This window comes from Globicephala melas, chromosome 15 (genome assembly GCF_963455315.2).
Source record: "Globicephala melas chromosome 15, mGloMel1.2, whole genome shotgun sequence".
NCBI classification, from domain to species: Eukaryota; Metazoa; Chordata; class Mammalia; order Artiodactyla; family Delphinidae; genus Globicephala; species Globicephala melas.
Genome location: NC_083328.1, coordinates 10,056,577 through 10,083,808, shown reverse-complemented (window position 1 = coordinate 10,083,808; position 27,232 = coordinate 10,056,577). Strand labels below are relative to the sequence as shown.

At 38.1% G+C, this 27,232-nt stretch overlaps 1 protein-coding gene and 1 pseudogene across 7 annotated transcripts in view; one reads left to right on the top strand and one right to left on the bottom strand.

Annotated features, from left to right (window-relative positions):
• GTF2I (general transcription factor IIi) overlaps positions 1–27,232 on the bottom strand; it is a 95,579-nt gene that overhangs the window by 12,036 nt on the left and 56,311 nt on the right. For all 7 annotated transcript variants that reach the window (XM_060285826.1, XM_030871959.2, XM_030871962.2 and 4 more), the window contains 11 exons: positions 22,156–22,266; positions 20,971–21,036; positions 17,132–17,315; positions 13,359–13,417; positions 12,502–12,573; positions 7,639–7,822; positions 6,575–6,633; positions 3,429–3,500; positions 2,048–2,231; positions 1,363–1,421; positions 895–969 (listed from right to left, as the gene is read on the bottom strand). In XM_060285826.1, coding sequence (XP_060141809.1) covers positions 895–969; positions 1,363–1,421; positions 2,048–2,231; positions 3,429–3,500; positions 6,575–6,633; positions 7,639–7,822; positions 12,502–12,573; positions 13,359–13,417; positions 17,132–17,315; positions 20,971–21,036; positions 22,156–22,266 — 1,125 coding nt within the window. The remainder of the gene's footprint in view (positions 1–894; positions 970–1,362; positions 1,422–2,047; positions 2,232–3,428; positions 3,501–6,574; positions 6,634–7,638; positions 7,823–12,501; positions 12,574–13,358; positions 13,418–17,131; positions 17,316–20,970; positions 21,037–22,155; positions 22,267–27,232) is intronic.
• Positions 22,307–27,098, top strand: LOC115861043 (elongin-C pseudogene; annotated as a pseudogene).

Genomic DNA, 27,232 nt, shown 5'->3' with positions numbered 1-27,232 from the left:
TTGTGGTATTTTAACAAATATAAATTAAATTTGGGGTCTATTTATAGCCCTGGTTAAGCAAAAGAAAGCTACTGTGGGACAAGGTCCTCCGTGGCTTGGGTAAGACAACAGAAAGAGATTCTCTGTTAATCTGAAGGCAGGTCAAAACCATTTTTCATTAACCCATCACTGCCCTTGTACACGAATGTTCAGAGCAGCATTACTCATAAATAGCCAAAAAGTAGTACAAACCAATGTCCATCAATCGATGAATAAACAAAATATGGTATATCCACACGATGAAATACTAGTCATCAAGAAAAAGGAACGGACACCCATTAGGATGGATATTATCTAAAAAGCAGAAAGTAACACGTGGTGGCGAGGCTGTGGAGAAATACCACCTTGTAATTGAAATCGTTAATTAGAAACATTTAGAAAATCTAACTTTGGGACTACCCCGGTGGCGCAGTGGTTAAGAATCCGCCTGCCAACACAGGGGACACGGGTTCGAGCCCTGATCCGGGAAGATCCCACATGCCCCGAAGCAACTAAGCCCGTGCGCCACAACTACTGAGCCTGCGCTCTAGAGCCTGCGAGCCACAACTACTGAAGCACGCGCACCTAGAGCCCGTGCGCCGCAACAAGAGGAGCCACTGCACCGCAATGAAGAGCAGCCCCCACTCGCTGCAACTAGAGAAAGCCCGCACACAGCAACGAAGACCCAATGCACCCAAAAATTAATTAATTAATTAAAAAAAAAGAAATCTAGCTTTATCGCAGTTAAGTGTTCTGCACCTAAAACAAGTTTTATAAAAACTCATTTGCATAAAAATATAAATAGTAAAGTGAAGAAGCAACAGATTAACTAGTGAATTGTAGAACGGACAGGAACGGGCCACAGAGCAACCTCACCTTCAACAGTGACCTCAATTTCAGGAACTTTTGAATTACTCCCAGGGCTTCGTGGTCTTTTCGGGGACTGCAAAGCTGTAAAGTAAGCATATAATTTCTTTTGCATGTTGTAAAAAATCCAGAAGGAGATGCTTTATAAAAGCAGAGTATTAAAATTCATACAGTTTGGCTCTTTTCAAAGAAACCTGAAGAATTAAACTGGTAGTGTAATCGTCCACATGAGTCTCAACAAAGCTGTGGAAACATGAATGAAGGAGGATGGCAAACGTGAAACTGCCAATGAAATGTTTACTTTTAAGAGACAGAGAGGAGGGAGGGAGGGAGGGAGGGAGAGGGAGGAGGGGGGTTCATTAAACAAAATACCTTAAAAAGCAAAGAAACAAACCGAAAGCCCCCAAAAGATATGTGCCAACGACTCAGTATGTTTTAATGCACTGAAGTATAATGAAGGTATACGTAATCTCTTACCTTTAGTGTTTATTTTACTAGCCATTCCAGGAGGCAAGTAGGAAATAACTAGTTCAGGTCTAGAGAAAAAACCAAGAAACATTACAGTGGCCAGTATAATATTGGTCTTCACAGCTAGTAAAAATTGTGATGACCAATGATAACTCTGTAATGTAACAATAGTTTCTTTCGTTATGGACCAAAAAAATTCACTTTTCCTTCCTACAAATGCCTGCTAAATGATTTTATGAAGAGTAAATGACCTCTTTCATGAAAATGAAAATTAACTATCACTAGTTTAGTTTCTTCAACTACTGAAATTCTGCAGACATATAAATGAGAAACTTAATCACTGAAATTCAGTTGCCCATAAGTTTAAGCAGGAATAACAGAGCACATAAGAATCAGCACTTTCATCCTGCCCTCAAGTATCTATCAATAGTAAGAGACAACATAGCATCTCTTAACAAACTTCACCTCCACCAATGTGAGGCAGGTACAACTCTCCTTGTCCCGATGAAGAAAATCAAGGACAAGTTAAAGGATGGGAGGCAATGGACAAGGCCAGGACTGCAGCTCAATGCTACACTTTCCATCGTGGACTTCAAAGCCTTAGCCGTAACCTGAAGCTAGAAAAAAATTTAAATAGAAATATGCCTTGATTGTTCTAATCCCAGAAAGGGCTACATTGGCAAAGAGAACTTACTTTTTAACAACAAACTTGATTTTATTACTTCCACGGACAATCCTTTCAAGTCGTGGAATTCCAAACCAGGTAGGGCTTCGAAAGGGAATTCCTTCTGGCAAGCCTTCTACATAAAGGAACTCGGGGTTTGATTCAAACACCGGGTATGGTACTTTTACTGCCTCTGTGAGTCCAAGAGCTTGAGCTGAAAGTGTAAGAGAACATAACTTATGGAAGGTAAAATTTTATAGTCTTTTAGTTTTGTCTGATAGCAGTCTCTGTTTATGTTTTTAATATATATATATATTTTTTTAAATTGTGATATAATGAACATATAACATTATATTAGTTTCAAGTGTACAGTATAATGATTTGCTATTTGTATGTATTGTCAAATGATCGCCATACTAAGTGTAGTTGACATCTGGGCATTCTCAAATACGTTGTGCAAAAGTTCCCAACAATCTAGCAATTTCCACTTAGTAATATAGGTATTTTGCTTAGTATATTGTGTAAAGTTGACGAAGAAGCCTAAAATATAAGAGGAACATTTTACCACTTCAAAGCAAAGGGATAATTAATCAAAATTGTCTCTGTGCTCTGGGCAGAAATGAACTACAGCCATTTCACTGCCATACTACCGAAATGGCAACTATCCAGCCCTTGTGTTATCATCTAGGTGCAAGTTTGCTGTTTAAAAGATCAGAGGGAATTCCCCGGTGGTCCAGTGGTTAGGACTCTGTGCCTTCACTGCCGAGGGGCAGGGTGCGATCCCTGGTCGGGAACTAAGATCCCACAAGCTGCGCGGGGCATGGCCCCCCCAAAAAAAACAAAAAAGAAAGAAAGAAAAAGAAAAAAGATAAGAGGTGCATAAGATGCATCTGAGCAGAACTGGTCAAGAGTACTGAAGATTCCTGATCCAGGACACAAACGTCAATACCAGTTATTAAAACGACGATGGCAACGCCCCAGGAATATTGATATCACTCCACTCCTTACTTCCTTCTCCATGACAGACACACCCAATCAACTGAAACACTCTTGCTGAGCCTCCTCAGAATCCTCAAGACAGCGCTCCAGGAAACCGCTGTCAACAAATCTACGTTGAAACAGACGATGAAACCTATTTGCCACAGGTGTTAGCCAGGTTACAAGTACAGACAGCGGAACTGAGACTCCTCCCCAACTCCTCCCTTCCTTTCCCACTCTGACACACGAGAAAACGGAGTCCAGGAGACAGAAAATAACTCGCTCAGTTTAAGTAGTGAATGTAGTAGCAGAAAGTCAAACCCAGTTTCTGGGACCTTCTTTCTTTAGGTCCTGAACTGCTATAATATTCATTCAAAACACTGTCTTTCATTAATGTTTTTAAATTAAGACATAATCACTGTGTTTTACTTACCAAATTTCAAATTAAAAATCTCTTCCACTTGCTTCCGTAGCTTGGTAATTCTGACATTCCAATCTTCTTTGACTAGAAAGGAAACATAAACCTAATCAACAATGTCCCTTATGGATGCTGACACAAAATCAGACTGGACGCTGTTCTTTCCAGTGATGCTATTTTTTAAAAACTTGAGAGATAGTCGGCATATAACACTGTATTAGTTTTAGATGTACAATCCAGTGACACTCTTAATAAAATTTTGCTTAAAAGCAAAAACTTCAGATAAGGAAAAGAAGGATTTCCTGCACTTGTCAAATATCAGAAGTACAGGGAGATAGAATTCAAATTTAAGTTTACATTGTAAATAAAGAAGAACTTGTTCGTAAGTATTTAGAATGAATGGTTTTCAAACACTTTTTCTTGGAGGTACATCAAAGAACCCTCAGGGTTGGGAGGACCAGCTATATAAAGATCCAGGCCTCCTATACCAGGTTCAACCAGAGGAGCTTCACTTGTATTTGCTTTCTAAACAGGCATTCCTTGTTTTATCGAACACGTGTGCCTACAGATTTACACAAAGGAAAACTTCACTAATCACAGCAAGAAATAAATGATAAAGTGATTAGGGAGCTGTCACTCAGCACTACTCACATCCAGAATCCAGTTTATTTCCTTACCCCTCATTTATAAGATAACCATCCCCTTTTAAATACAACATAAAAATAAAGAAAAAATAAGCTATTATAAAAGACACGTAGGGTGGCACTTACTTGGACAGATAATCGGGGCTTGTTTGTTGGAGCTGAGGATGGAGAGGACGGAGGTAGACTTGGAGACAATGGAAGATGGTTGGAGGTATTGGATAAGGAAAGGAGGGAAAGAGAGAGTAAGAGGAAAGGGTAGAGAGTGCAAGAATCGCACCACGTGTGAAAGCCATTTGTGTCTGTGGACAAGGCGACAGGAAACGTTGGAGAAGTTCTGAAAATACTGCTAAAGGTTCGGAGCCTCAGAAAATCTTTCATTTCCACTTTACTTTTACTGTGAAAGTACTTTAAAACCTTTTCTTTAAAAGAAAACCCAGCATCTCAAGGGTTTAATATGGTAACTCGGCCATTCGACCAGACGAAGTCAGTCTGGTATAAACCAAATTTGAATATTACTATAACAATATCTAGACTCTCCTTCTCCGAGGTAAAGGGCTTCTGTTAACCTGGTGCTTAGTCAGCCCTTCTGCCTCACCCTGCACTTCCTTCTCTGGTATTTGCTGCTCTAATACAAAAAGATCTCTGTACCATTCTACACAAGAACCAAGTACCTTCTCATTCTTCCCCTTCAAAGCTCAGCTATCTGGCTAGTGCCCCAACTTTCTCACATATGACATCTACCTTTTACCAAATTGAGAACAAAGTGCACCCACGTGTGTTTAAGCATACAACTGTTACCTCAGAGTTAAGCAGACGTCTCTGATGGCAAGGACTAATACAATTCTTCTGTCAGGTATGCTGGGACTTGAACTGGCCCAGCAAGACTAACGCCTAGGTGACTGGCAGACCCAGTAACATTTTGTTGCAATGAAGAAGGACAACCTTTGATTCTTTCCAAGGTCTTCTACGAATGGTAGAAGGCCAAGCATTGTTAATAATTGGGAGAATGGAGAGTCTTTTGATAATAGGCCTGTAACCATCTATGCTAGAAAACAGTAGATCAAGTACTACTGAAAATATTACTAAATCCTCGGAGTAACTTGTATGGTGCCTACAGATCGTTCCAATAATACATGTTTCACATCCTCAATTTGCAGTCATTATTAGAATTGCTCCTAATAAAAGCAGTGATCACATTAATCACAAGCTTGAACTTGAGGTCTGTCTTGCGAAACAAAGACTCCTACATAGACTTTCATCATACTCAGACTAATACATGTTAAAGCACTACCTTTGGGAATAGTTTTCTTTGCATTATTTTGCTTAGCAAAGTCTGTCATGTCCAATCTTCAATTTGTCGCCAATATTTTGTTTCTTTGCCTAGATCAAAAGCACTCTGGGGAGTTTGCTGGGTTAATGTTGCTGCTCAGCCTGAGAAGTTAAGCCTCAACTCTGTCTTCTCCCCGGCAGGATTCTGGGCACAAGATAGTCTGTTTCCCTAGTACAGTATTTCTCAAATACTTCTCATGCCATGATAAACAAAAGATTATATACAATCTATTTGGCATACTGGTGACCTTCACCGGTTGCCTCCAGGTACCCTAAAAGCTCAAGAATCAGTATTACAGTTCAGACAAATAACCCCTCCTGTATAGTAGTTCACCTTAGCATTTACAAAATTGATTAACTGCAAAAAATGAAAGAAAAGGAAGGAAGGAAGGAGGGAAGGAGGGAGGGAGGGAGGGAGCAGGGGAGAGAGGGAGGGAAAAGATTAACTGCAACAATTCAGAAACACCCACTGGTTCTTAGCAATAGAAGTTCCTAAGGTTGTAGAAGATCTACAAGTTGTGGTCACTTTTTCTGACATTATGGAATGGAAAACAAAAAGATGGGAAAGAAATAAAGGCACACGTATACCTCAAAGAAAATAAAACCATTCAGACAACTGAGACCGAGACTTTTAAAAAGTTCTTTTCTATTGGGCATGATGTCAGCACAGCTGCTGCAATCACAGCATTTGCCATTTTAAAAGCAAGGTCCTTGTGAATAGATTAAGGCCTACATCTGCATGGTCTGGCACATTAGCCACATGTGGGCAACCTGAAATGTCGCTACTTGAATTAAGATGTGCTGTAAGTGTATAATACACACCAGAGTTTCAAATAAAGAATGTAGATAAATGAAATGAAAAATGTAAACTAACTCATCATGTATTATGTTGACTACAGGATGAAAAACAGATTTGGCTACTGGAAAATTTTACATGACATATATGGCTTGCATTTGTGACGCACGTTCTATTTCTACTAAATACCACCGGTCTAAATCCAGAGCTCGAGCTCCCCCCAGACTGCTTATGTTCATGTGGATAAATCAAGGAGTGCCTGTATTGACCTTCCACAAAAGACTTTTTGGGTGGAAGGGAGAAAAAAGAGGAATTCCATGGCTTTAAAAGATTAATAAAAGCTTAGAAACTACTTACTTAAGCTTTTAAGAAGGATTTCACAACTATCTTACCTGGTGTATTCGTTCTTGGCTGAGTAACTTCAGTAGTGCTGTGAGTCAGGAGCTCTGGTCTGTAAAAATACAATTGACATCAGGATGAGAGCATTTAAGCCCACTTTAATTTCCAGTGTGGTTCACTCCACCTTCATTTGCAGTGACAATATCATTTTGGTGACTTTAATTATTCTTAAAGTAGCAATTTACAAAGATTCAGGTGGAACCACCTGTATGTCCTCAAAGGAATTTTAAGCTTAACTTGTGCAAAACAGTTGTGTTTTGCCCCAAAGCAGTTCGACCTCCTGTTTCTGAAACTTCAGATGAACTAGAGCACAATACAGGTAGATATATCTAGCTATGTCACCCTAAAGCATGTCCCAACAAACAGACATACAAATGCACAACCCCCAAACAGCAAACAAATTCTGTCCCAACGATAATTCTTCTTTATTAAATGGGCCTTCTGTTCCCACTCCCTGCCCTCAAATTACCCATTCTGCTAGTCTTCAAACTCAAGCCAAAATAACCCTCTTAAGGTCCAATTCAAATTATTTTAAGAGGAATCAGCTTTAAAACCCCTTCAATACTCTGCTGATTGCAAAGGACAGAAAGCCTTCCTCCACTGGGCCACCTCAGTCTGTCTATCATGCTATACCCTCAAGGTCATCAATCCTTCCATACAGAATGGTGTGGTTAGCCGAACATTCGAGTACATCTGACACCTCCCTGCACCTACCTACCTATGTTACTTCCTTTATTTGAACCCCCTTCTTGCGTTCTCTATGCACAAGTGACCAAACTGCATGCCACCCTTGCCTTCTCCCCTAAAGTGTTCAAGTAGCACTTTACTGCACTGATCTATATAATAAGCCTCCCAAGGACAGGATTCCTGGTGCACCCAATTTTGTACATCTGGTGCCTGGCACTGCATAGACACTTGCTCAAAAAATGAATCTAAATGTAATACCTTAATCTTAAATATGAAGAGTAAGTCCAACTGGGAAGGGGAAAAGCCCATTTTTATAAAATTAATTTTTTCTTAATGACATTAAATTTGTTTCTGCAAATTATAATCCTACCTTTTAATAACAAATTTAATTCGATTGCCCACTTGAATAATTTTTTCCAGCCTTGGGATTCCATACCACGAGGGACTTCTAAAAGGAATGTTTTCTGGTAGTCCTTCCACATAGAGGTCATGAGGATGTGCTTCAAACTTCTGGTAAGGTACAGCCTTGGCTTCGGTGCTCCCTAAGGCTTCAGCTTTACAGAAGAAAAGCAATACAAAAGACTGGAGATTAAGTTTCTGCTGAAATCATATTTTATTACAATCCATAGCAAAGTATATGTCAACTTTTTAAAAAGCAAAGTATACTCTGAAAATATCAACAGCAACTACTGAAATAGACTTAATACAGCAAATGCAAATATTAAATGACCCATGATCAAGAAGTAACTTTTGGTGAATTTAAGTTTCCTGATACTAAGGCCATTGTAATAGCTCTAAGATCTTATTTTTATGTATTCTTTTTTAAAAGATATTTATTTGGCTGCGCTGGGTCTCAGTTGCGGCATGCGGGATCTTTAGTTGCAGCATGCATGTGGGACCTAGTTCCCTGACCAGGGATCGAACCCGGGCCCCATGCATTGGGAGCGTGGAGTCTTAGCCACTGGACCACCAGGGAAGTCCCTCTAAGATCTTATTTTTAAAATTCTCAGTATCTTTGAGAATAAATAAAAAGAAGAAAATCATGACCAACAATAAAGAGTGCAACTTAAATACTACTTTTTCAAATATCCGGAGGCAGAATTTTGCTACTTAATGCTTCATGAGTACAATAAACTTTTTATGGCTCTTGCACACTAACTTACTTCAGGCTATACTTCTATCTGTATTGCAACCATAAGATTACTGTTCTTTACCCCTCAAACCTCATCAGTGTACCATTTTCCAAGGAAATAATTCATGGAATGACAAATAAAAATAGTAAGCAGAGGCTGGTTTAGATTAAAAGAGACATATCAAGCAAAATTAAGGCACGAAACTTTATTGTTTAAATCCAGGTTCGAAGCAAAAACTTAGAAGATACTTTTCAGATAAATGAGGAAACTCAATGAAGGACTGGATAAGAGCAAAGAGACTGTTAATTCTGTCAAGTGTGTGATGAGGACACTGTGACTGTATTTAAAACGTTAATGTTGGGACTTCTCTGGTGGCGCAGTGGCTGGGAATCCACCTGCCAACGCAGGGGACACGGGTTCGATCCCTGGTCTAGGAAGATCCCACATGCTGTGAAGCAACTAAGCCCGTGCACCACAACTACTGAGCCCGTGTGCCACAACTACTGAAGCCCGTGCACCTAGAGCCCATGCTCTGCAACAAGAGAAGCCACCACAGTGAGAAGCCTGTGCACCATAATGAAGAGTAGCCCCTGCTTGCCACAACCAATGAAAGCGCACACGCAGCAACGAAGACCCAACACAGCCAAAAATAAAATAATATAAATAAAAGTGTTGTTCAATGGCGCACACTGAACAAGGAAAATGACACCATGCCTGTGATATGCTTTATTAAATTCCTACAAGGGGAATGAAAGAGGAAAGGATGAACAAAATGTGGAAAATCTTAAACATCACTGATTATAAAAATTGGTATATGGGAATGCATTGTACTATTTTTCTACTTTTGAATAGGTGTGGCATTGAAATTTTAAAATGTAAAAATGTAATTACTAACCCCCACTATGAAGCCACATCCAAACAGAGCTTGTAAGAAGAAAGATCCAAACAATTTACAAAGTATCAGCACTTATGGTCTCCCTCGTATTCTGAGTTACATTTAAACATTTTACAATCTGATGGTTGAAAAAAGAGTGGCTCCTTGAAGCATCTGCATTTCTTTGATTGTTAGTTTGACTTTCCTCTCAAATTCAAAGGCCTTCTGTCTTAATTTCTTCCTTCATTTCATTAGCACCAAATCTGAAGGGCTCAAGTATAGGATCTCTTTGATAATAGTAAGGAGTGTGTATTTGAAAAAACAAATACAATGTAATTTAGATCATGGCTGTGAAAAGAAATATTCTCTTTTAAAATATGGTAAAGGCTTTCACACTCACACCTGGGAGTAATATTAATTGTAATTATTCTGTTAAATATAACAAAAAACAAAATCCTAATTCTAACAAACTTTCTATAAAATAAAAAAGAACCAAACTGTTGGAATTGAGAGAGAAACAGCACAAGTTACAGAAAAGAGGAAGGCCAAGTGCATTAGTGTTCATCACATCATCTACGAGGTCTCCCCTATATTAAGTAACCAACCCTCTGTCTCCCTATCCCCCTCATTTTGCTTAATTTTTTCCTGAACACTTAACACCTTCTAATATACTGCATATTTACTGGTTGCTTTGCTATGCATATTTCCCTAAGTTATAAATGAATGCTTCCCAGGGGAAGCATTCACCATCCTCTGTGCTGCTGAGTTCTTAGCACCTGACACTTAGGGGGTTCACAGGTGCTGAATGACTCTGCTGCTGCTGCTATACAACTTTCAAGACTTGTGTCTGATATGACAGACAATCTTACGTTTTCTTCTTTCCCTTTCAGTAACCTTAAAGAAAGCACCAATCTGCTGGCTTCTCACTCTCTAAAGTGACTCCAGTCCCAAATGACCCACCTGAGGCCACAAGCAGGATTTTGCTGTTTGTAATGTAACAATACATAGGAGTTATCTATTTTCTTAGCTCCGATACAATGAGAAAATACTTTCTACAGGCCAATTTTTCTTTCTATGAGTACACTATCTCACACACAGCTTTCTCCTTCCATGAGGGAAAAGTCATGGGTGCCATGGCTGGCTGGCAGGCACCCATGATCTAATAGGATTGGCTGTTTCTTACCCCAGGCTGAATTTCTAGAACTAAATGTGAGGCCAAAGTTTAAGCCTGTTAATGCAGATGCACATTATCCTATGTCAGCTACTCATGAATTACGATTATGATGACACTATGGTGGCATCTCAAATGACAAATAAGGTTCATAATCTTATTTCACTAAATGTCTTGGAAATATAATGATTTTTAAAGTGGTGAAGATTCTCTAGTTTATTGTTCATTAGCTGATTGCTGACCAGATGTACGAGGAGATACATTTTCATTAAGGTCCTACATTCATGTTCGGTGGTCAAGGATATTGATGAGAAAAAACTTACACTCTGACTTCTTCTCAAGGCTCAGGAATTTCTCAGTAATTTTTAAAAACTGTTCCATGTATTTTTATTTAATTAAAAAAATTTTTTTTGAGTCACACTTTTATTTATTTGTTTGTTTGCCGAGGGGCATGTGTGATCTTAGTTCCCTGACCAGGGATCTAACCCGTGCCCCCTGCTTTGGAAGGGCACAGTCTTAACCACTGGCCCTCCAGGGAAGTCCTTCTGAGTAATTTTTTTTTTTTTTGCGGTATGCGGGCCTCTCACTGCTGTGGCCTCTTCCGTTGCGGAGCACAGGCTCCGGACGCGCAGGCTCAGCGGCCATGGCTCACGGGCCCAGCCGCTCTGCGGCATGTGGGATCCTCCCGGACCGGGGCACGAACCCGCATCCCCTGCATCGGCAGGCGGACTCTCAACCACTGCGCCACCAGGGAAGCCCCCTTCTGAGTAATTTTTAATGACACTGGTCCATTCAGTATTTGTTGAGTATCTGCCCAAGCACTGTTCTACTAATAGCCAAGAGAGACAAGATCTGGGCTGCTGTTTGAACTGTGTTGTAGTGGAAGGAAAAAGGTAGCCATTAGTGCTTTAAGAAAAATTAAAGGGTGATGACATACAGTGTGCTTCGTGGTTTATGTTAGAAGGGTAGGCAGTAAAATCTGGCTGCTTTGGGGCATTGACTTTGACTACAGTGACAGACAGCAGTGAAGAAGAAAAAGATATGGATTTGCAGTGTGTTTTAAATGTAGAGTCAGCAGGAGGCCTTGTGGAAATGAAGAAATCAAGCGTGACCGCTAGGGGGTCTGGCTTGGAAGACTACGTAGAGTGTGGTGCCACTGGGAGGACTGGGAAAGGAACATGCTGGAGGGGGAATCAAGGACTCTATCTAGGACCCGTGAAGTCTGAAGAGCTGTCAAACGGCTGGGTGAATATAAAGGTGTGGTGTAAGAGGGCTAGAAACTTGAATGTGAAAGTCATCGGGAATATAGACAACACTCTATTTTTAAGATAGAGTGGGACTATCTGTGGAGGGCTCAGGACTGAGCTGTAGAGTAGCACCCCAAGATTTAAAGAATGGACTCAAGGGAGATACCAACAAGAGAATGAAGAGGACAGCCAATAAGACATGAAGAAACCCAGGAACAAACCAAGAGTCAATAACGTTTGAAACTTTCCGTAAGAATAGTTTAAAATGCTTAAGAAAAAAAAAAATGCTTAAGAAAGAAAAAAAATAAGACAACTATGTTGAACACTGCTGAAAAGTACAATAAAGCAAGGGAGTTACTTCTGGCAACAAAAGATGTTGCAATGATAAACCAAACCTGAGTATTTTAAGTGTTTAGGGATGCAAGCACAGCAAGCACTACAAACAAGACAACCAAAACACTGCTAAGCAGCAGCCTGCCTTCCAGGGACACACTGCTACTGGTGGTCCCCTAGATGCCACTGTGGTACACCATTAAAAGGTACGAAGACAAAAGGATTCCCAAACTGTGAAATGCCCTGTGCCGAATAACCTGTACACGGTATAAATAACTTAGTCAAGAGTACGTGGGTTTTCATTACAGTATTCTCTTCCCTTCTGTACAGATTTAAAACTTTTCATAGTATACGTTAAAAAAGCAACAATAAAGGAAACTGGAAATGAGTCATCCATTGTATTTACTTTCTTAAAGCAAAATCTGGAAAAGTTATTCTGTAATATACTTTAGCTAGGGGGGAAAATTAAACTTACCAAATTTTTTGCAGAAAAGCTGATCTACCATCTTTCGTAACTTAGTGATTCTGGCATACCACTCTTCTTTTACTGTAAGGGTAATATACACAAATTCTTCAATTTGATGACATTAATAAATTATTAAATGTTACTAAATAGGTGGTATTGTTTTTCTGTTCTAACTAAAATTACTTCTAAGATTTTAGAATGTGTTTATTAAAACAGTGCTGACATTGAATAAAATGTGTAAGAACAAAACAATAACAAAATGAAAATTCACAATAGTGATTTTACAGAGATAAATTGAAAGTGTCACCACTGAAGCTAGGAAATAGAATTCATTTTACTCAAGATCAGCTAGCAGGTGATTTTTGTGATGATAAATTTGGGGCCACAATAATGCTGGCAATCCTTTCATTACACCAACTCTAAGTGATGCAATTTCCATTTTATATCCCTACCCTACTCCCTCCACTCCAGAGCAAAAGCAACTAAGAGAACAGATCATGATTGGATTTCCTTCAAAATACATCTAACCAACAAGTGATGATGCCCATGGCTACGTACTCTAAGAAATAAGTCTTTTTAACTCCTGGGTATAATGATGGATGATCATTCAACTGATACTAATACAGACTAGGATACTACAGACTAGGATAATAAACTGTTCAATACATTATGCCAGAAAAATTTTGTATCTCAAACAGAACAGACATGGTCCTTTTATAGTTTATCCAGAAATGTGATGTTTACATTTATTTATAATGGGTTATTAAAAACAAAATGGGTTTATTAGTCTAGAGAATCCTGGACAATATTCCTTGTACATCATGTTCTGATTTGACATACAATTTGACACAAGTCTGGAGACCTACCTCCTGAAGCTGGTTTATCAAGCTGTAAGTCTTCACGTGTTGAATTCAAAAGTTCATGTCTGAAAGGTGAGAAAAATTACTAAATATTTACCAGATAATATTCAGCAAAAGTAATAACTACTAGTACTTATGTCATATTCAGTCATCAAAGCCAGTTTTTAAAAGACAGCCTGAACTCTTGAGCACAACTAAATCCTAATTTCTTGAGATTTCCAGAGTAATAAAACCAAATGGTAACTGCAAATGGCTTCATAATGTGCTTCACGGAGTGTGTGTACGCGTGCGCGCGTACACACAGACACATACACACACACACTCACACACACAGAGTAAACTTTGTAAATCAAAGATATTTCTTAAAAGCATAACACCAGGGCTTCCCTGGTGGCGCGGTGGTTGAGAGTCAGCCTGCCGATGCAGGGAACACAGGTTCGTGCCCCGGTCCGGGAAGATCTCACATGCCGCGGAGTGGCTGGGCCCGTGAGCCATGGCCGCTGAGCCTGTACGTCCGGAGCCTGTGCTCCGCAACACGAGAGGCCACAACAGTGAGAGGCCCACGTACCGCAAAAACAACAACAACAACAACAAAAAAAAAAACCCATCTATAATCTGGTTATAAAAACCATATATATTTCAAAATTAACATTTGCAGGACGGTATACATGCTTTTAAAAACTTCTTCGGAATACACAAACACCCCACAGAATTTTTACAATCTAACGTATGTATCCCGCCTCACTCTATTTTGTTGTAATATCCTGAAGTAACAGGGAAGGCGGGGGAGACTGAGATCACAGAGAATCATGGCCATATATTAACCATAATCTTGAAAATGTTAGAAACTAATATAGGGTTAAGTCAATGGAAGAGCTGTGAAATAAAACATTTGCTGAAGTATAGCATTACCCTTCTAAGTAAACATCCTAGTTTCTGTTTATCAAGACTAACCACATTAACCTTTGGGGAAAGGCTTACAAAGTCCCTTCCAAATGTGAGAGATGGCTTCCCATAAATAAGGACATCGAAAGGACTTGAACAGAACCTGCACAGCATGAGTACCTTGTGGTGAGCTTGCACAAACATTTAAATACACGAAGATAGAGTTTTATATGCTTTAAGATGAGCAACCATGAGCAAAATCTATAAAATTATTTGTATGTTTTCCTTAGCCATTCAAAAATTTTTTTCAAAACTTCTAACAAATTAAAATGCAAGCACTGTAAGAAAATGACAGTACAAGAGTTCTTAGAACAGGCTTATTAATATATCAATATGTAGGGAGGAAGGAGTGGTTATTTGATTCCTGACTAGGACTGGTGTCAGGGTTTTATAACAAGCCTCTCTTGTTTACCATTCAATTTCATGAGAGACTACAAAATATTCATTCATTCATTCTTTCTTTCCTTCTTTCTTCCTTCCTTCCTTCTCATTGCCTTGTTTCCTCATCTGTTAAAAAAAAGTGTGGGTGATTTATAAAGTGCTTGACTGTACTGGACACATCGGGCTGAATTGCCATTATTATTATTCTGACTTCAAAGCTTGTTCTCCACACCAGGGTGTCTCAAACTTTAATGAGCACTGGAATCAGCTGGGATCCTCATCACATGCAGGATGGGTCCAGTAGATCTAGGTAGGATCTAAGATGTGGTGTCTCTGAAAGCTCCCGGGTGATGCCAATGCTGCTAGTCTGCATGGCTGCCTACCACGTTGTCTTGTGTAAGGAGAGTTTCACTTGAATTGCTCACAGAAAAATGGAGGACAAAATCTTTCAAACTACAATTTATTTGAAAGAAAAATATCTCTTAGCAGCAAGTTTCTCTGTGGAGGACAGCTCACCTATTACCTATGGTATTTCTTGGGTCCTTTTTATCCTTAGTTAAATCCTATCATTCCCTTATTTAATACCAATACAGAGGCAAGTCTGCTTGGTTATAATCTTTGATCAAGGTGTTTGTTAATTTCCCCACTTTCTCAACAGTATCAGAGCACTGCCAGAAAAATGAACACGAATACTTCTGCAAATGACTATCATTCTGCTGTTATTGACTTTACTATTTATAGCCCAAAGATATGTGGGAAAAAATTAAATCAGTTATAAGATGCACGTGACTCAAAAAGATCCATTCATATTAGAACTTAAAATGAAAGCCACGCAATTCAGGGGGAGTGAGCCCCGCCCCCACTCACTGAAGGGTGAGTGCTACGTGGTCTACACCCATCATGGTGCTATCTTTCCCATGCCTGTGCCTGGCTGAGGAATAAGCACTTGACATAATCCTAACCAAAGAGAAGTAAGGCCATATTCCAAGGTTTCCTTCTCTCAGAGAAACACAGGTAGCTACTGTCCCTCCTAGTAGACATGTCCGGCTGTGAGTTCTGGAACTATGGCATCCAGCTCACTAGTCTAAGGAAACTATCAACACAAGGAAGGAAGAATCTGGAAAGGAGCAGAAGCAGAGCCCCAAGTATCACTGTTTTATTTATTTTCTAATTTTTTTAACTTTTTTTTTTTGGCCGCGGCATGCGGGATCTTAGTTCCTGACGGGGGATCAAGCCTGTGCCCCCTGCAGTGAAAGCGCACAGTCTTAACCACTGGACTGCCAAGTATCACTGTTTTAATCATCCTATCTCTGACCCCCTTGCTACGTGAGATAAGAATCTTACTGTAACAAGCCAATTTGAATAAGGGTTTTTGTTACTTGTGCTGGAGACATCCCAACTGCTACCCAACCTCTTTCATGCTGCAATCTCTATTTGCTTTCAAGCGTGTTTGGCTACAGAATTCAAGGTTCAAATCATTTTCAATTCGAACTTGGAAAGAATGACTTAATAGCGTTACATCCATTACTACTCAAATCAAGTATATGATATCTGTGTGATTTTCATTCTTTATGATGACATGGTCTTATTCTCTAGGACCTAATGATTTCTACCTTTATCCTTAGGACACTGAAACTTTATGAAATGTGACCACGCATATATCTTTGTTTTCTTCTCATATCCTTTCTCATGTCTCATATACACAATCATCTTTACAATTTATAATACTAACAATCTTTTAGCCCTTGCATTGAAAATTTTAGTTTAGCAATTATATTTGATAATTTCCTAGACAACTATTCTCCAATTGTTCCTGTTTACAAATGCATCTTGCTTCATGCATCTAATTAGAAAGTTTTCATATATCAACATTTGCTGAAATGTTGTTATATGCCCTCTTAGTTTTTTTAAACTTTTATTATAATCTTAATAGAATTTTAGTCAGTAGAAATTATGGAAATGTGTGATGTGGCTGCCATTTTTAAATGCAAGCATTTACACTTCCAATTGCTGCACATAAATTTTTGTTTAAAGCTCCTTGCTACAACCCTTACGTCAGTGCTAAAGAATTTATAGCATTCTGCTATTTTTTTCTTTTCATTCTTACTTCTATTGTTTATTTTTATTTTATAATCGACTTTATTTCCACCTATGGTTTTTAAAATTCAGGCCTAAAACAATAAGACACTGATACTTCAGTATTTTCTTTAGCACACGTAGAGAAAAATTGTAAAAGAAAATAACAGTGGTACGCCAGTCAGGCATGGACAGGTGTTCATACTCCAAAAGCCAACCCTGGCATAACTGACATAGACACATTGAAAAGTAGAAATAAAACAACATATAATAACTCAAACTTAATTTAAATATAGCCCTAGTGGTTAGTGAATATTTGTCAACAACATAAAAAGATGCACTAATCAAGAACAAAGACCAAAGTCCAAGAGTCTTACTTCTTTATCACAAAACGAATCCTTTCCTTTGCAAGTAATATCCTCTCAAGGCGAGGAATTCCGTAAGTAGATGGCCTTCTAAAAGGGATTCCTTCCGGAAGTCCTTCTACATAAAGATCTTCCACGTGGGACTGGAAAAGAGGGTACGGGATCGTCACAGGACCTTTGGCTTTTATAGCTTGAGCTTTAAGGGTAAAAAGAGAAAGGGAAAATTATGAAATGACAAGGATTAAGCACAGTTTGTAGAAAAGAATAATAATCGAATACATACATATTGCTTTGTAACTTTTATTATCACTGCATCAGAAGCAAAATAGTACAGAAGAACTAAGAGGAAGATACCACCAAAGATGCCAGCACTCTACTTAGTCAAAACTGCAAGGAAATAATATATTATTTTGAAATAATGTAGATATAGGCAGACTTTCTACTCAAATTTGAACCATAAATGACCCCAGAAAAATATACCAGCTAATTTCAGCTAATACATACAGCATATAATGAGAAGTAATATTTTAAAAACATAAATGTTCATGTAAAAAGGAATTTTTAATAAAATAACTGAAGCAGAACATTTTTCTGAACTGTAAAAATTCTAAGATTCATTTACCGAGAGTAAAATAATACAACAACTGCAACAAGCCAAATGCACAAGGAATCTTAAGAATCGAATACAATGAACAGACTTTGATAGTTTTATTAAACAAACTACAAAGAGTCAGTTTTTCTAAACAATAGGGGACATTTAAATATCACTGGGTATTAAACAGTATAATGTTTTTAGGTGTGACAATGGAACTGAGATTAAGACAATGCATTCCTCTCACCCAACTTGGAATTTTACAATTTAGAGTTTTGAGAGGTGAAATGACATGATGTCTTGGACATCAGAGTTTTAAAATGTTCTTGTATCACAAAGAGGACAGGAAAGGACAAGAAAGAAAATATTATAAAATATTAAACACTGTTGAACTTGGGTGATGGATATTTAAATAGAGGGTCTTTGGAAGTATGAATTTCATAATAAAAAGTTTCAAAAAGCATCAATTTACGTTCATCTACAACACAAGCACGTTTTTAGCTAGCATTAAAAATTGCAAACATTTTGATACTAAGTAAAGCCATGCCAAATTCTCCATGACTACATAGCAAACACCACTAATTCTTTCAAAGGTTTCTAGTTCATGTAATTAACATATAGCACAGTTATATAAACTGCTTTCCAGTGAACAGAACAGCACAGATGCTACTGACCTTGCCAGAAAGGTTCCAAAGCAAAAATGACTACGGTGGACTCCCCTCAGCCCCTGCTCCCTCAGGAATCACCTCTCAGAACAGGTCCACTTTTTTGCTGGTATTTTATGTAGAAGTTTATTTGCTAAACATTAATCTTTGTATTCAAGTTTCAAGTGTACCATATTACACATTAATTCTGAGTTAGATTTAATATCCTTCATTGATATACTACATCTGAAAATCATATTCACATTTAACAATGAAAATACCTTCCCCAAAGGCAATTACCATTAAAGATGCTTTGAAATTATGAAATGTGAATATTGTTATTATAATTTCACAATGATTGGTAAACATTATTCTCTTATATGCAAAATAATCAAATAAATATATCATCATCACAACAGAAGTAAAAACATAACCTTTGCTTCTCTCTATGAGAAACACAGAAATTTATAAAACTGTGATAAGTAAATTACTTTTATTCATAATAGTACTAAATTAAGAATACAATAACAAAAATATAAACAGCAAGCATTTCTTACGTACTTACATCCCAAGTATTATAGGAAGCACTTCACAAGCACTATCTCATCTATCTCATCAAATCTTCAGAGTAGAGCTATAGTTCTCATGCCTTTCACAAATGGCTCAGAGAGGACTAAGAGAACATGGCCAGACAGTCTGTCCCCATAGCCTGTAATCTTAACCACCACGTTATATAGTGCTTCCATGTAGAAAGAATATGTTGTGAGTTTTTACTTTGAAATGGTCTAAATAAAATCACAGGCAATAGGACTTCCCTAGTGGCACTGTGGTTAAGAATCCACCTGCCAATGCAGGGGACATGGGTTCGAGGCCTGGTCCGGGAAGATCCACATGCCGCGGAGCAACTAAGCCCATGCGCCACAACTACTGAGCCTGCACTCTAGAGCCCGTGAGCCACAACTACTGAAGCCCACATGCCTAGAGCCCGCGCACTGCAATGAAGAGTACTGCTCACCACAACTAGAGGAAGCCCGCACGCAGCAACGAAGACCCAACGCAGCCAAAAATAAAATATAAATAAATTTATACAAACAAAAAAAAAATAAAACAAAATCACAGGCAGTAGACTCTGACTACTGAAACATGGGAAAAATACTGAGAACCTTAAGAAAATAACTGAAAATATTAAAGAAGGGTTCCCTGGTGGCGCAGTGGTTGAGAGTCCGCCTGCTGATGCAGGGGACACGGGTTCGTGCCCCGGTCCGGGAAGATCCCACGTGCCATGGAGCAGCTAGGCCCGTGACCCATGGCCACTGAGCGTGCGCGTCCGGAGCCTGTGCTCCGCAGCGGGAGAGGCCACAACAGTGAAAGGCCCAAGTACCGCAAAAAAAAAATAAAGAAATAAAAAAATAAAGAAAAAGTTACTGAATTCCTCATGAAGTCTACTCTAATTCTAGATCTTCACTGAGGACTGTTATAATCCGTGATAGGGAACTGTTCAAATTACTTAAAGTAAATAAGCCCAATGTGGTTTATCATTTAAAAACTTCACTTAGAGGGGCTTCCCTGGTGGTGCAGTGGTTGGGAGTCCGCCTGCCAATGCAGGGGACACGGGTTAGAACCCTGGTCCGGGAGGATCCCACATGCCACAGAGCAGCTGGGACCGTGCGTCACAACTACTGAGCCTGCGCTCTAGAGCCGTGAGCCACAGCTACTGAGCCCACGCACCACAACTGCTGAAGCCCGCTCACCTAGAGCCCGTGCTCCGCAACAGGGGAGGCTGCCGCGGTGAGGGGCCAGCGCACCGCGGCGAGGAGTGGCCCCCCGCTTGCCGCAGCTAGGGAGAGCCTGCGCGCAGTGGTGAAGACCCAATGCAGCCAAAAGTAAAAATGGATAAAACAGATTTATAAAAAATAAAATTAAATTAAAAATTCACTTAGAGAAGCTCAGTAATGCAGGACAGTACTACAGACTTTCAAGTGACAATTCAGTGTACTATACAATTTCACAGCTTCGCCAGTCATTTGCAAAGAATTCTCCACATTTAAAAAACCCAACAAAACAGATATTTTTAAACAATTTTTGCTATTTCTAGGTGAGCATTTGATACCAGGTGATAATAAATCTTGTTTCTCTGATTACTATATAAAGGTAGCTATAGGATGGAATACTAAAATAAAAGGAAAAGAGAATTTGAGATCTAACAAACTCAGGTATCTATCGAGAGTAGGGAAAATAAGGGCATCTAGATGAATACAAGATTTAACACATCAGGTTTAATGAAGACTATTGCTTAAGAAAACACTTCAGTTAAATCTCCAAGATTCAAGATTTTGCAACAAATATATAAATAAACTCCCAAACACGCATGCTGGAAGTTTAACGGAAATATTAATTGATAATTAAAGAAAGGAAACTTCTAAAGCTTTGTTGTGATCTGGAAAGAAAATTTCTAATATTTGGACAGACACTATCCATTACCTTTCCAGCGACAGATAAGGAAGGAACGCACAAACACTGGTAGAATGGGACTTGCTCACATTAGATGAACAGTAATTCCATTGTTAAAAAGCTTACCGACAAAACCTTACAGGAATTTTTGAGTTTAGACTTACCATACTTTCTTTCAAACAACTCTTCAACTTGTTTACGCAGGTCAGTAATTCGAGCATTCCATTTCTCTGAAAATTGAGAGAAAGTTAAAACTCAATGATAAATCCCTGTTTGGAGGCACTAATAACGTTCTTAAGATGACCCAACATCTAACGACTTATTTTCTACATAACATATCCTGATTTTTAATAATCCACCTGTCTATATAATTTTACTGTTTTCCTAAGGACTTTATCTTTTTTTGCGGTTCTTATAATTGGTTCAATGAGAGATTATAGGGTTGTTTAAAAATTATTTTCAGAACACTTCACACTGAGTACCTCTTTTTAAACTTATAAATTCCGAAAAGCAGGAGGGCAGAAAAGACCCGTCAATTAAACACCTCAAAGTGAGGCGAAAAAGAGAAAGGTCCCCAAGACTGTGCAGGAAACCTTCTAAAACATGTCTAAGTTGCACGGAAATAAGACTTTATATACAGTTGCAACTTATAATAGCATGCTAAAGAATATATATAAACTTACTATATATGTAACTTCAATTTATATTTAGTAATTATGACTAAGACAACTTAAAATATTAAAGTACTATTTAAAAAACGTATAAAGCTAAATGTTCTATTTATTCAAAATATGGATCACAAACACATCTTGCCACTAACATTTTACTTAGTCCCTTCAAAAGGATACCACTGTGGTTTGATTAGATTAGAGGCCAGCAGTTACACAAAGCAAGAAAAATTAATATAAAAATTGTATCTGAAATAAAGAAGTGATCCAAATCTCAGACAAATAACTGAATTACTAAGTCATTAACACTGATTTTTAAGTCTACCCTTTTTTTTTGGCCACATTACGGCTTGTGGGATCTTACTTCCCTGACCAGGGACGGAAGCTGGGCCCCAGCAGTGAAAGCATTGAGTCCTAATGACTGGACTGCCAGGAAATTCTCTTAAGTCTACCAATTCTAGTCAACAACAGAAGATACAATGTCTTATGCTTTGGTATACACAAACGTGTAAGCAGTGTCTTTAAGGTTACTTCAAACTGTCCATGGCTTTCCTCAGCTTAGATTATAAGGTAGTAATATATTTAAGGCATCCTCCCCAAAGAATGCTGTAACTCTTCAGTAACAGAAAAAGTTCGGAAGGAAAAAAAAGAAAAGAGGACCACATTTCACTGACAACTTACCAAAGTTGAACTCCCTCACTTTCCGTTTGCCGGCATTGGCAGGTTCTGTGACTGGCGGCTGGGGAGGTTCATTGCTCTTTGGTCTCTTGGTAGGTGGAGAATAATCATCATCTTGAAAAAAAAAACTATCATCACTGGAGGAACAGTCTAAATGAGTGAGTCTAAAAGCCACTGCCTGTAAAATTCTCAGCATTCAAAAGACGTGGGGGGATTTAAATGCGACTGGGACAGCAACCGCTATTTCTGTGTTGACATTTTCAGCGTATTTTTTCCCAGTTACATCTCCAGCTTTCCTACTCTTTTCGGAGGTGCTCAAGTGAATAACCCTCGTTTTCCTATGTTTTGCTCCTTTTTTTTCAGTTTGCTTAATTTAAATTAAGTCATACAAATTTCCCCTTCTCCTAACTCCTCTCAGACAGCTGTCTAGAATTATAGTGTATTTTAAGTCTTCCAAGAAAAAGGTTTTAATGGAGACAGCTACCAACAACTATACAAATATATAAGAAAATGGGGAGAAAATATATCTTGAATGGAAAAATATTTAAGCTTATACAAAATTCAAGCATACATAAAGGAGGTTGGATAACTGTATGTTAAAAACTTTTAACCAACAAAACTAAAAGCAGTAAGATTATATTATTTGTGAAACAGGTATTGTTGATTCATCCAATACAATACCCATGTATGGAGAAAATGAGCGATCATATATTCAATCACAGAATATAGACTACCCAAGAGTTTGTAGTAAGAGTTCTTTGCGGCTGTGCCTGCAATTCAACTCTGCCGTGATACTTCAATACATCTGGTGCTAGAATAAAGGACACTGGATCAAGTAAGAAAAGCTATCGACTGTCATCTTCTTCTGGTCCCTGAAAATATCAGTTGGCACATTACTGAGATTTCTGCTCAAACACCATCTATAAATTATTGAAAATACCATTTTCAGATATCTATACTTTAAAAAAATGTGGGATGAAGAAGAAAATAATCACCGGGTTAAAGGCAACAGCAGTAACAAAAAGATACCATGAGATACACTAAGTTCCACTTTTCAGTATAATTTTCATTCTCATTTTATAGCTAAACAAACAAGATCAGAGAATGCTATATGACTTAATCATGTCATATGATAGACAGTGAAGCTGAGATGAAATTATGGGTATCATTCTTTCAGCTAAACAGGTTAACTCTCAAAAAACAATAAGAAATTCAAATTTAGCCTAATATACAATGATGCCTTGGACAGCAATGGATAACTTTTATATACTTTGTATGTTAATCAAGGGAAAATCTGACTAAAGCCTAAAATACTTAAATCTCATTCCTACATAGCATCAGAGAACACAGACATGGCTGCCCTTGTTCACTGACTTTGGGTTCTTCCTTTACAGACAAAGCCTGTGGATACCAAAATCCACGGATGCTCAAGTCACTTATATAAATTGGCATATGATTCACATACAACCTACGCACATCCTCCCTTACACTTTAAATCATCTCTAGATTACTTCTAATACCTAAGACAATGTAAGTGCTATGTAAATAGTTGTCTGGCACATGGCAAATTCAAGTTTTGCTTTTTAGAATTTTCTAAAAAACTCTTTCTGAATACCTTCCATCTGCAGTTGTTTAAAGCTTGCAGATACGGTGGGCCAACTGTAATGTCAACAGATATTCTGATTACCTAAAATCATTTACTGACTGACTATTCAAACCAATAAGAGAAAAAGGTATCAATGTCACTGATACCAGATAAAGTCATATTAGGACCCATTTATGTGCTGGGAAAGGGAATACTATTTCAGGAACAAGTTATCATATAAACAACTTACGACACTACAAAAACTTTCACGCGTTGAATTCCACTGTAGAAACCCATGTTCAAATCCAGAAAAAACAAAAAAAAAATTTGTAGTAAAAAACAATTTAAAAATGACAAACTACCAGTAAAATAAAACTTGACTATGTAACATGGGCTCATAATGAGTAAACTACTACAAGGATTAAAAATGGTCAAAAGATTCTTAAATAGGTTATTAAATAATTAGATTCACACCTAAGTAGATACATTTTGGAAAACGTATTAGGTATTTCTCTAACGTCTGGCTTTCAATTCTGAACACAGCTGACAAAACCCCCCCTTTCCAATTTCTAAATAGATTTTTAGACGCCTGAGAGTATTTTCAGGCTAATTTGCAAAGGGTAAAATGAAATATACTCATTTCACCTATGAATATTGTCAAAGCATTTTAAATGCTTAGTATTAATATTTCTTTACAAACATTAAGCAATGACATTTAAAACAAAAGTATTTTCCTTACAGGTTAATGCAGCCTAAATATCTCTATAGATTATCATTTAAAATTATTGCTAATTGAATTATATAACATGAAAACCAAAAGAGTATAAAATAAAATATAGCTTTAGGATGGTAATGAAAAGTCAGTGCTCTATTATATCCATCCCAATTGTAATCTGAACGGTTTGAAATTGAGGCCAAGGGGAAAGGGCAAGAGAGCTTTTCTTTAGTGTCCAAGACCTCATTTGTTCAATCAGATTAACATTTTAAAACAAAAGGATTTAATAGTCTAAATATATTTTATAAAAGTAACCTCATCGACCATAAATAGAAAAAAGACAAATCTAGGAGAGTGTTTTTTAACAAGATAACAAATGATTTAACAAAGACTGTAAACTATTAAAAAGTGATTATCACATTTTTCTCCAGTGACAAATAATGAAGTCAATCTATTAAATGTAAACAGAGATGAAATTAATCATGTGTGATGATAAAATACCACAACATACATTTTATTAAAAGACTAACCCATTTCATATATTTATTACCTGATTTTAGAGTGTTTTAATTCATACGAAACATAGAATTAGATCAAGAAGAGCTATGAACTCAACCACACCTTCTATTTTTTTTCGACTCTTGCAGCAAAAAACTCTGATTTTGAAAAAGTATGAAAAACTGTTACTCTTGACCTCAAAATCTCTTTCACAAAGGATCCAAATTATTTCTCTGCAGCAGAAACCAGTCTGCCTCTAACAATCAGTCCAGCAGGCAGCACTGTTTTCTAACTATCATGGTGCTTCAACATTATAAACAACCACTTTTGTGTAAAAAGACACATATCTCTGGACACTTCCAATTTAAGCCCAAACTAAAAATATTTACATCATCAAAACTAAAAGCTTATAAAATGAATTTCAAGATATTTTAACATGCAAAAGCTGCGATTCAGTGAGGAATATGTGACAGCTATGCCTCAGTCTTAAAACCAAGCCTCTCGGGCTTCCCTGGTGGTGCAGTGGTTGAGAGTCCGCCTGCCGATGCAGGGGACACGGGTTCGTGACCCGGTCCGGGAAGATCCCACATGCTGTGGAACGGCTGGGCCCGTGAGCCATGGCCGCTGAGCCTGCGTGTCGGGAGGCTGTGCTCCGCAACGGGAGAGGCCACAACAGTGAGAGGCCCGCGTACCGCAAAAAACCCCCAAAACAAACAAGCCTCCCACCCCTTGAAAAAGGGCAGTAACAGACCCTAACCCAAAATTACTATCTAAAAAAATCCTGTTTTCCTTTTTGCAACATACTTACAAATATGCCTATAGATAACACAGACCTCAGAGCTAAAATGTGTTACTAAACTCATCCAATTCTTGATGAATGCATTAATAGCATATAAAATTTTTTTCTGATACTCTTTTCAACATAATCAAATTGGTAATGTTTTATCAAATAATCTGACACCTATTCAAAGTAAAAGAAACAAATCAAAATAAACCAGGCACTCTTTCTCTTAATTAATTACCCCTACACATTTCAAATTAATAGATGGCATTTCCCACCCATGGACCCAGGTCCTAAATCCTCCAAAAGTCTAATTTTTACATAATAATTGGATGCTTACTAAGTGATTGTCAGCAACTATAAAGTTGAAAATACAAAGTATTCAAAAGATAACCTACCCAATTACATTGATTCTATGAACTCTCATGTGACATTTATAAGATAAGCATAATAAGTAAACAGTGACAAATAGCAAAGACGATTGCTCTATCTTCAGAAATGCCCAGAACTCAGTCACTCCTTACCCCTACTGTCACCATCCAGTTCTACAGCACCTCCCTCTCTGCCCTGGATAACTACAATAGCTTTGCTTCCACTATGGTCTGCTCTCAGTCTTTACAGCAGCCCTGTTTCTTCAAAAAGGAGGACAGAACTTATCACTTCTCTGTTCAAAACTCTCCAATGGACTTGCCCATCTCGTTCACACCTTAGCACCTAGTACAGCCCCCAGCACATACAAGGTGCCTGGCGTTTGTGGACTGATTAAATGAACATTTGAATAGTGTAGTCCTTAATTTTGTGCAGCAGCCAAGTTTTTATGAATGTCCTAAGCATAAATTTCATTAAAAAGGATACCATCAGAGGATGAAATCCAACTATTCAAACTCTAAAACAGTGTTATCCAAAGTGGCCCTGCCATAGGGCTGTGGTGGCGTGCGGGGACCCGGTGCGGTGACAGTGGTTGCTGCGGAGCTGATGAGAAACTACTAAAGTTCCTGTGGACGCAAAGCAGAATTTCATAAGAACATAGTGAATGGAGAAGAGAAAACCTACGGTGGCTGTGAGGGCCCTGATGCCACGCATGTAAAATTGATATCTTCGGGAGGTCACGAATTTACTGTAAAAAGAGAACATGCGCTAACATCAGGAACAATAAAAGCCATGTTGAGTGGCCCAGGTCAGTTTGCTGAGAACGAAACTAACGAAGTCAATTTTAGAAAGATCCCTTCACGTGTGCTATCAAAAGTATACATGTATTTTACCTACAAGGTTTGCTACACTGACAGCTCTGTGGAGATTCCTGAATTCCAACTGCACCTGAAATTGCACTGGAACTGCTGATGGCTGCAAACTTCCTAGATTGTTAAATAAATTATTTTAAAAAACCCCAAAAAAGTATAGTCCATATACAGATGGTATTGTGAACTGCATTCCGGTGTGTAACTATTTATGTATATTTTTCAATTTATTTAAGAAAGAAAATTTTAAATTTCAAAAAGAG